This window comes from Ostrea edulis, chromosome 1 (genome assembly GCF_947568905.1).
Source record: "Ostrea edulis chromosome 1, xbOstEdul1.1, whole genome shotgun sequence".
NCBI lineage: Eukaryota > Metazoa > Mollusca > Bivalvia > Ostreida > Ostreidae > Ostrea > Ostrea edulis.
Window position 1 is genome coordinate 74215663 of NC_079164.1, and position 11557 is coordinate 74227219.

The window sequence follows — 11557 nt, forward strand, 5'->3', positions numbered from 1 at the left end:
TATAGCTAGTACAAGGACTGGTCGGAGTAGATAGGGTGTAGGTCAGGCGGTGACATATAGCTAGTACAAGGACTGGTCGGAGTAGATAGGGTGTAGGTCAGGCGGTGACATATAGCTAGTACAAGGACTGGTCGGAGTAGACAGGGTGTAGGTCAGGCGGTGACATATAGCTAGTACAAGGACTGGTCGGAGTAGATAGGGTGTAGGTCAGGCGGTGACATATAGCTAGTACAAGGACTGGTCGGAGTAGATAGGGTGTAGGTCAGGCGGTGACATATAGCTAGTACAAGGACTGGTCGGAGTAGACAGGGTGTAGGTCAGGCGGTGACATATAGCTAGTACAAGGACTGGTCGGAGTAGATAGGGTGTAGGTCAGGCGGTGACATATAGCTAGTACAAGGACTGGTCGGAGTAGATAGGGTGTAGGTCAGGCGGTGACATACATATGTATAGCTAGTACAAGGAGTGGTTGAAGAAGGGATTAGGGGATATATCAGAAGCTTTAATTTGTTAAATCTATTTGATATATCACCAAAGTGTTGTTTATGAATGAATGATCTTAAATTTCTTAGCTCGGTTGCAAAACAGCTAGAGTCTGGAAACTGTGTTGATCCAGAAACGTTTGAGATGGTGACGATTTACTTCAGCGATATTGTAGGATTCACAACACTGGCCTCACGAAGCACTCCATTAGAGGTCAGACTCGTTAAAATGTGTGATTTTATGGATGTTTTTGAGTTCCCACGCAGTTAAAATATTTCACAATATAATTGCATTATCGTGATTTAATAACAACTCATATATGTGTTTTCTAGGTTGTAGCCATGTTGAATAATTTGTATACTTGCTTTGACAACATAATCCACCATTTTGATGTCTACAAGGTAATGCTAATAAATGCGTTTGAATAGCTCTGTTTGCTGAGGCTTTTAAAATGTATTAGCAAACCAGTTTGTATATGTTTATGTCTATTTAACAGGTAGAAACAATAGGAGATGCATATATGGTGGTCTCCGGACTTCCGGTGAGAAACGGACAAAAACACGTGATGGAGATCGCCAACATGTCGCTGAGCATCATGAAAGCTGTTCAAGAGTTCAAAGTCAAACATCTACCAGATGAAAAGTTGATGATTCGGATTGGCATAAATTCCGGTAAGAAAATGGCCATGGTTTGAATTCCTGAAAGGATATGATCATAGTATTTGAATTCCAGTAAGGATATGACTATAGTCAAAGACCCTGTAACGACATAGACACCGTATAAATCGCAGTAAACGTATGACTATGATATAAATCCCGGTAAGGATATGACCATGGTTGTCCATGGCAAATTTAAGGGGGTGCAGCCGGCGCGTCCTTTCCCCTCAAATTTTTCAAATTAAAGGTAAATCGAGGTCTCTTGTTTAGAAAAATGTAAATGATAAAAGAAGCAATAATTTCTTCCACTCTCGGGGAAATAAATGACAAAATCTTTTGATTTATTGAATTACTATTATAGGAAGAACTTACATTTTTCCACAAACCCATACAATTTGCGTCTGTAAAATCCAGGAGCTTTCAGGGGGCCCCCAGACCCCCCCCCCCCCCCCCCCCGAATCATTACGTTACCCCCTCCATAACTGTTTGTTTGTTTGTTTTACATCCCGTCGAGAATTTTTCACTCATATTGAGACGTCACCAGCTGTAGGTGAAGTACCACAAAGAATTCAGACCTGTGCTTAGCGCTCATGGCCGTAGTAGTGAGGTTTTATGAATGTACAAACGCTTGTCGCGACACGGTACATCCGTTACTAAAGATTGTTTATTGTACCAAAGCCTGTAGCAACACAACAACTCGGTTTTTGAAATCTTATCCGAAAGCTCTACGGCTCTCGCTTCTAAATACTCAGTATGTTGTGTATGTTGTATATGACGCGATCCTGAGCTCCGTGCGTATATCTAGATTTATAGCACTTCATCCTCGAAGGCATGTAAAACAAATACAAATCAAAAGACATTCAACTCTTGTTCTCTGTTCTCTGTTTTCATACTGCTCGTATAAATGGATGCTTCCGTCCGTCTTCTATATCCTCCACAATACAAACAAACATTTATTCACGATATTTATCTCCCCCTCTTCCAGGGGAGACATACTGTTTTTGTACTTTCTGTATGTATGTCCGTCCGTCTGTCTGTCTGTCACAAAATATTGCAAACTCTTCTCCTCCTACATGGCTTATCGGATAGATACAACCCTAAAAGCTATAGTGGATCTAAGAGGGGTGGAGGATGTAAAATATCTTGTGAACACTTCTTCTATATGGCTTATCCGATAGATTTGAAGCTGTGCTTCATTGTCATTTGTAGGTGTTCATGTTGTCAGCACCGGAGGATCCAATTAATTTCCAAAAAGTTATAGTGGATATAAAAGGAGTGGAGGATGTTAGAATAGCTTGTGAATGTTTCTCCTGTGTGGCTTGTCCGATAGACTAGATTTTGTACAATACTTCAATGCCATTTGCGGATGTGCATATTGTAAGAACAGGAGGATCTTTAAAGTTTAAGTAGATCTGAGTGGTGGAGGGTGTAAAATAATAGTTTTTATACGCCCGTCTTTAGACGGGACGTATTATGGTACAGCGATGTCTGTACGTCCGTCCGTCTGTCCGTCCGTTCGGGGTTTTCTCTTTATAATTTCATTTCCCTTTCACATACCATGCTGAAACTTGCTGTGTAGCTTCTTTATGGGTCACCCTTGATCATAATGCAATTTTGATCCATTTCAACCTTTTTTCCAGAAGTTTTGCCCCTTTATTTGGAAATAATTATTATATGGAGGGTACATAATTTGTCCACCCTACTCCCCCCACTGTTTTCAAGTGAGAGCCTTCTTATTTTGTGGAGTGTTTGTATGGGTATTGAAGATGTGCATGTGGGATGGATTTTGATTTTCTACAATTTTTGAGAAAATTACAGGTTGTTGAACTTGGTCTATTTGGAAATTAATATTCTATTGAGGGTACATAATTTGTCCGCCCTACTCCTCCCAGTTTTCAAGTGAGGACCATCTTATTTTGTGGAGTGTTTGTATGGGTATTGAAGATGTGCATCTGAGGAAGGATTTTGATTTTCTTTCATTTTTGAAAAAAATACAGGTTGTTGAACTTGGTCCATTTTGAAGAAATCTAGAATTTTAAGTTAAGACCCTTTGTTCATATGAAAGTTTGTCACAGCCTCATGATGGCTGATAATACCTTAAGCAAAGTTATACAAATTATAGCACCAGAAAAACACCCTATGTAAGCATTTCACGGGCGTATTATGTACCGTTTGCGGTACTCTTGTTGAACACTTCTCCTATGTGGCTTATCGGAGTTCATAATGTCCATGCTCCTGCTTTCTCCTCCATGACATGCAGCACATTAAGGGGAAAGGGTTTCATTTGGGGAAAAAATTGACGTCACAATTGAGTTCACCAGACATTTTACTGCATGGGCTTCCATAGTTCGGAAAATCTATGACATTTGAAATATGTTATAAACGCTGACAACAGATCGTGCAATGACAAAATCAAATGGATTACTTACAAAAATACAATCTTATCAAACATACAAAGTGGAAAAAATGAAAACGAGATGTCATTTAGAATCCCATTTTCCAAATGTTTAACTGCAATGCGTTTAAATACAGATGAAGATAATACTTGGTTCTCTTCACCCAGGCGGCGCATAAGGCCGCAACATTCCCTCTCTCCAAACCAATCTGTCTCAAGCTACAATCTTTACCTCGTTCCCGCTTCCCCATCCTGCACTTTTCAGTTTCTACTGTCCTTGTCCAGGTTGTTTTCAGTCTCCCTCGTGCTTGGTCCCTTCTGATGTCCACCCTTGTGCCGTCTCACAGCCGTCACCTTCCCTCCATAGCATGCGTCCTATCCAGTTCCATCGCCGTCTCCTAATGATGATGATACGTTTACATGTAATTTGTGCCATATGTGCACACCTGAATATTAGAGAAAATTTTGTTTGTGTAATGTCACAATTTATTTCTGAACGCAATTCATAAAAATCAGATCTACAAAATTGGAAAAGATATTGTAGATAAATAGGAGACATGCAATGTAATGATTTGTATTACAATATAATTTTTGTATCTGTAATAACTCCTATATATATTTGAACAAGCCGTGACCTACTTTCGGACAAAAAGTAGGTCAATCAGTTTCCCTTACCTTTTTCGTTATATTACAGAAATTTCCCTCAAATTTAGTCACAGGAAAGGTGAAGATAACGAACAGTAATCAATCTCATAAATCCCATAAACAAACCTTCCTTTCGGAGGAATACAAGTTCAGTTCGCATTTCAGCTGAATTGGTGCACTGTGACCTATTTTAGGATTAAAAGTAGGTCAAGCAGTTTTCTGGACTTTTTTCTCATTATGGATAGATTTTGCACTCATATGTCCGACGGGGGTATGATGTACCGTTTGTGGTACTCTTGTTAACCTTGTGATATTGACCTTGGAGTTTGACCTACTTTAAAGAAAACTTAACCTATTCGATATTTCCTGAATCATTCGAGGTAGGGGTTTCCTAATATACATAAAGATTCATTATAGTAAGGCCTTATATTGTACATTGTCTTTGACCTTGGAATTTGGCCCAAATTGCAAACTTTGATTTTATTCGTAACTTGTAAAGAATGAATGTGGGGCTCTCATATATCATGTACACATTCCTTGTGACAAAACTTTTTAACGTATCAAGGGTTCTAACCTTGTGATCTTGACCTTGGAATTCGATCTACTTTAAAGAAAATGTAACCTATCAAGTATCCCCTGAGCTATTTAAGGTAGAATATTCATAATGTGTCAAGAATCTTCATGACAAAATGTGTTTCATGTGATAGCATGATCCTTCTGAGATTGACCTTGATGTTTGTTCTACTTTTCAGAAAACTTGAGGTATTTAATATCTTCTGAACTTTAATGTTTTGCATTTATATTTCTTATTGTAAATCTATTCATTTCATATCATGATCTTTTGCCATGTGACCTACTTTTAGGAAAACTTAACATATTGACTATCTTCTGAACTCTTTATGGAAGGGCTTTCACATCCCGTGGGAACCCGAGTTAGAATGGGTCCTCAGTACCCCTTGCTTGTCGTAAGAGGCGACTAAATGAATCGAGGTCCTGTGTCACAACAGGTGTGGCACGATAAAGATCCCTCCCTGCTCAATGGCCATAAGCGCTGAGCATAGGCTACCACGGTGTTTGAACTTGTGACTTTGATCTTGGAATATTAACCAACTTTTTTTTAAACATGCCCTATTCAGTATTTAAAGTACAACTTTCCTATTTTAAAAGCTGTTATATTTTTTCTACCAGACGTATTAAACAATGTGTCAAGAACAGGCTTTGGTATATTATATCAAATAAAAGTGTTACATAAAGCCGGGCGCCATTGATCTTGTTTATGAGACGGGAGTCTAGCAGTTTTTCTGGCTTTGTTCACATATAACTAGACTTTGTCTGAGTGACTCCTTTGCATAGTATTCATTTCGTTTTAAATTTGCACAAATTTAAAAGGGTGTCGTTGGAAAATCCCCGGTTAATATATTTTTGAGAAATAATCTCAAACTACGGTCAGAATATCTACCGTTTGGTGAATGTAAACTCACTATGACCTGTTTGATATTATAATCACTTTATCCACGTGACATTCTTGTGTTCGATACGCGTTGTGTGAAAAATTATACATTACAAATGGTAATACACAATACAAAGGAAAAAATCATACAAAGAGAAATATACAAAACAAATGAAAAATTATACAATAAAAAGGAAACGTTATACAATATATACAACACAAATGGTAAACTGCAATACAAAGGAAAAATTTACAATACAAAGGAAAAATTTACAATACAAATGAAAAGTTTTACAATCCAAATGGTATTGCAACGTTTAACATGCCATACTAAGCACAAAAATACGGCACTCAATTCAGGGATATGAATAAACGTGGTCGTTTACAAGTCTACGTGTCCGTAACTAAATACAATTGGTGTATTGTTAAATAAGTTACATTTATACCGTATATACATGTATATCTATCCTGCTTCTGATTGATTGGTTGTACAGTGTATATTGTTTAATGTCCATCTTGAGATTTTTACATTCATATGGAGAAGTCACCATTGCCAGTGAAGGGCTGCAAAATCTAGGCCTATGCTCAGCACTTTACAACCCTTGAGCAGGGAGGGATCTTTATCATGCCATACTTGCTGGAACACGGGGCCTCGGTTGTTGTTTTTTTTTGGTCTCATCCGAAGGACCGCACCATTTAGTCACCTCTTACGACAAGCAAGAGGCACTGAGGACAGGTCTACAAGGGAATTCTGCCTCTGATAAAAATCTTGAAATTTCATTGGCTAAAGCCAAAACTATATACAACGATGTTATGTCTCTTACTAACCTAATATTGCCTTCCACGTGGTTTACTGACCACACATGTATACTATTACGTCATAAGAATACTTGTACCCTGTCACTAGAAATTAGTCATCGATTTCAATTTCTTTTCCAATTTATTTATTGATTCACCAAACATATTGGCATACAATCATGCTACACCATATGATATATATATATAATGCAATTGAGACTTCCGATATCATTAAAGTTATTTCTGAAAGGTGATGAGATTCTAAGCTTCAAAGACAATGTCAAAATTCTTTAAGAGGTTCAAAACCCCATATGGGAAACCAGAAGATTTTATAACATACATTTTTATAGTAGTGTTTGATTTTACAAGTTACAAAAATATAATCATATCGTATATATACCTTGCTTTTTGCTGTTGAATCAGTAACCCCCCCCCCCCCACAACACCACCCCCCCTTTCTTTTTGATTCACCCCAGCCAAAGGCTCAAGTGAGCATTTCTGATTAAAATTTGTCCTCGTCGTCATTAACTGTTTACATCTTCATTTGCTTCTCCAGAACTACTGGGCCAATTTCAATCAAACTTGGCACAACTCATCTTTGTGTAAAGATGATTCAAGTTTATTTATATGAAGGGACGTGCTCTTTTCCAAGGAGAAAACATCATGAAAAGGCAAAAATAGGGTGCGGTCATTTAAAACTCTTCTCAAGAACAACTGGGCAAGAAAAGTTGAAATTTACACGAAAGCTTCCTAACATAGCATATATTCCAGTTTTTTGAAATCATGGCCTCGGGGCCACAATTAGGGATACAGAAATTTTACATACCGGGTGTGGATACATAGGAATTTTTTTTTAAATCTTCTCAAGAAGAATTTGCAAGCATCCCCAAGTAGCTCAGATTCAAGTTTGTTCAGATCATGATCCCCGGAGTAGATAGGGGCTACAATAGTGATGAAAATTTATAGGAAAACATTATTAAATATCTTCCTCTCAACAGCAGGGCAGTGATTAGTAACATTAAAATGCAAGCATCTTCAGGTAGTTCAAATTCAAGTTCATTAGATACATGATTTGCAAGTGCAGCAGGGTCACATTAAATAATATCAAAATGCAAATGTCCCTAAGTTTTGTGGATTCAAGGTTTCGTTTATGTCCCGCGACTATAGTCCAACACTTTAACATTGCCCATAACTTATAGGGCTCTCATATTTCATATGCACATTTCTTGTGATAAGACTTTTCTTTTTGTACCAAAATGTTTAACCTTCCTACTTTGTCCTTGGAGTTTGGCCTTCTTTTTAAAAAAAAACTAACTTAAGCAATATCTCCGGAAGTACTACATGGAAAGATATAGTTTTCATAAATTGTATGTAGATTCCTTGTGGAAAGACCTCATGATCTTTGACCCTGACCTCGGAGTTTGAGCATAATTTCAAAATTTTAACCTTGATCATACTTTGAAAGGTGAGTTATCAGGGCTCTCTGATTTGATATACTGTACATGTATGCATTCATTGTGACAAGTCTTTGTTGTTGTTGTTAGTTTTTCTTTGTTTGGGTTAAATTGGTACCAAAGTTTTTAACCTTGTGACCTTGATCTTAGAGTTGATTTACTTTTAAGAAAACGTTATACAATATATCCTGAACTATTTAAGATGGGGCTTTCATATTTTGTCTATAGATGTCTGAATGCAAGCCTTTCCCTTTCATGCTATGGTCTGAGGTTGACCCAAATTTTAAAACTATTCGAAACCTTAACTTCCCTGATAACTTTTGAACGGGGAGTGATGTGGCCCTCATATTTCATAAATGCGTTCCTTGCTACCAGACTTTTCTTTCAGTACAAAAGTTTTGACCTTGTAATACAGAGTATCCACCTTGAAATTTGACCTACTTTAAAGAAAAGTCAATATAGGCAATGTCCTGAACTGTTAAAGGTAGGGGCTTTCATATTTTGTGTATAGATTCCATATGGCAAGACCTATCAGTTGACACCTTGGAGTTTGACCCATATTTCAAAATCTATTTTATTATTTTATACAGAGAACGAAGAGAAATGCACAAGATTTTATTTTTTATTCTGGGATGGGGAAATGAAGAAATCTCGGATAATGAGTCGTGAATGTGCTTATTTTGAACAAAAGCACAATGTTTGCAAAACTCAGATATGCCATGCACTTCCATTAAATAATTCAATCCATCAAGTTTATGAATATATCAATAGTTTAAATCCCGTGGGGTGTGGCACCGCAAAATCCGAGGCCCCGTGTCACAGCAGGTGTGGCACAATAAAGATCCCTCCCTGCTCAAGGGCCGTAAGCACCGTGCATCTAGGCCTAAATTTCACGGCCCTTCACCGGCAATGGTGACGTCTCCATCTGAGTGAAAAATTCTCGAGCGGACGTTAAACAATATAACATCTACCAATCAATCAAGCCTCGTCTTGACAGTTCTTCAGAAAATTCAATATACCTTGACAATTTCCTCGTTGTTGGCATTGTTTTTCGCTAATACCACACACAGATATGCATACAACTTGAATTACGCGCTAACAATGTACATCTTCACAGTGCGTGTTAGTGGATCTATGGATGTAATATATACTTTTATGTTTGCAGTATATTCAGATCCGATTTATTGTACGTATCATTGTAATATCCTATTTTCTAGCCTACATCAGGAAATTAAAACACAAAGATAAAACAATGGTGGATGTAGACAGAGTTAGTTATGAAGAACCTACCACTTCTCCTTCCTAGCTATCCATAATACTGTTAAATAAATCAAGTGAAATTTTTGCTTCAGTGTACCCAGGTTCACCTGAACATGTCAAATTATGCGCACATGATTTATTTCTAATGCAGTTAATGATCAATCATATTCCTAGCAGGAAATTTTCATCCTTATAATCCAACGAAAATCGAGATGTTAGGCTTCAAGAATAATATATATAATGATCACTGTTCGTTATCTTCACCTTGCATATACAACTTTTGTGTTCTTTGATATTTTTAAAAATGGCAAAGCTTGACGGTTTTTTAAAAATAGCATGTACATTTAGACCCAAACCTTGGATGTACTTTTACACTATATGTCTTGCAATAAATGAAAGATGAAGATAACGAACAGTGGTCAATCTCATAACTCCTGGAAGAAAAAAATCAGTGTGCCAAGAACGGTCAAACAATCTGCCTGAAATACGTCAGACAGCATTTGACCCAATGATAGGTTGTATTGGCAAACTAGATCGTTATAACGACCATAGAATTTGCGAATGACCTACATGTAAATAAATACATAATATGTGATCGGTAACTTCGACGACTAGTAGATATTTCTAAATTTTAAGAATTTAGAACCAATCACTGCATGGTGTCCTAAGATCAACTCGTCTTTGACATGCACTATAAATTTGATTTGGTTCAATGTTACACAGGTCCTGTTGTGGCTGGGGTGGTTGGTATTGCCATGCCGAGGTACTGCTTGTTCGGGGACACTGTGAATACTGCCTCCAGAATGGAATCAACATCCATTGGTAAGAAGCTTGCTAATTTAATTTTCAATTGTGTTGAATGAATACTACAATTCTCCCATTATAGTGTTGTGGTTTTTATTCATAGCTGGAAAAATCCAAATCTCGGAGTCTTCAAAAGAGATTTTGGATCAGTTCGGAATGTATGATCTGAACTGTCGTGGAGAAATTCCAATAAAGGTATGTTTACGGTGGCGAATCACGAGACTCTGGCATGACCTATTACCCGGAATAATGACGACGAAAGTCAACACAAAATTTAAACAAATAGATAACACTTTTATTTTTCAGTCAAAAACTTTCCGACCGCCAAAAAAACTGTTAATATTCTCTGCTTCTGTCGCACGTAGAACTACCATTTTAGTATAAATTTGTTCCGAGAAAATCCTTCAAATGTTGATATAAGTGATGTGACAATTCGTTATTGATACAGATGTTACTTACTCGTTTAAATTTTCCCTTGTGTTGACTTTCGTCGTCATTTTCCGGGTAATAGGTCATGTCAAAGTCACGTGATTCGCCACCGTGATGTTATTAATCCAATGAGGATGATAAAATAATATTGAACTGTCTAAAAATCGATAGTATTGAAGAATATTTTCAATTTGAGGACAGGGGATTCAAATGACGATCACAATTTATAAATCAAGATATTTACGTGCGATGTCGGAATAAATACTATTTACTTATTTTTTAACATTTTACTAGTTTATCATCAACCTAAAATTGTAAATACAAGAATATTATTAAAATACTTGTATCTTATGATGAGCGGCTTTACTTGAAAACAAATTGATAAGAGTTTTCTCGCGTAGCCTAGGCGTTATACTACAGTACAGTTAATGTTCTTCAAGGGTAAAGGGATGATGGTGACATACTGGCTGGAAGGCGCCCAACTGGAGACGAGTAAGAGCTGACAGTCACTGAAGGGGGTGGGGCTGCCTCACACCCCCGAGGTCCGCCGGAAACGAGTATCGTATGTAACATACGACACGAGATGTTCCCCGAGGATATGATGCCAAAAGAATTTTTTGTTATGAATACAGAGGCAGAGGGAAGCTGCACATTTTCTCTGTTTCTAAAATATCGAAATGTCTTTATATCCCTGGTACTTCATCCCTACTTTCATTGATAATTAATTGAAAACGTCTATAGATAAACCTCCATTTGAAACGGACAAGTATCATGTAAACTTGTCTGAACATGATTTATTTCTGTTGCAGTTAATAATTTGTCATATTCCTAGCAGGAATTGTCATTTTTATAATCCAGGGGTGCCTACTTTGCAACGAAAAATGAAAAACGAGATGTTAGAGTTCTTGGTCTTCGTAGATGATAAAAATATCCAAACTATTTTTATATAACGTAGTTTAGAAAATATTTCTACTTCAACTCGACTTGAAGGTTACTTTTTTGTATTAGAATTAAGGAAGCATGATACATAGCTTATATTACATAATTTACACGGAGACTTTTGCATATTTTCCTTAATATCAGCTATATTCAACCCATTTTTCGAAAATAAATATATATCATTAACTTCGGAGAGAGTTGACAGGCGCGGATCATCAGATCAAACGAGGATAGAATATATATG

General features: G+C 37.1%; 1 protein-coding gene across 1 annotated transcript in view; it reads left to right on the forward strand.

The window, feature by feature from the left end:
- LOC125682104 (atrial natriuretic peptide receptor 1-like) overlaps positions 1-11557 on the forward strand; it is a 55606-nt gene extending 44049 nt beyond the window's left edge. Inside the window, exons 17-22 of the mRNA XM_048922531.2 lie at positions 573-696; positions 816-884; positions 980-1154; positions 9865-9963; positions 10049-10140; positions 10815-11557. Coding sequence (XP_048778488.1) covers positions 573-696; positions 816-884; positions 980-1154; positions 9865-9963; positions 10049-10140; positions 10815-10877 — 622 coding nt within the window. The 3' untranslated portion in view covers positions 10878-11557. The remainder of the gene's footprint in view (positions 1-572; positions 697-815; positions 885-979; positions 1155-9864; positions 9964-10048; positions 10141-10814) is intronic.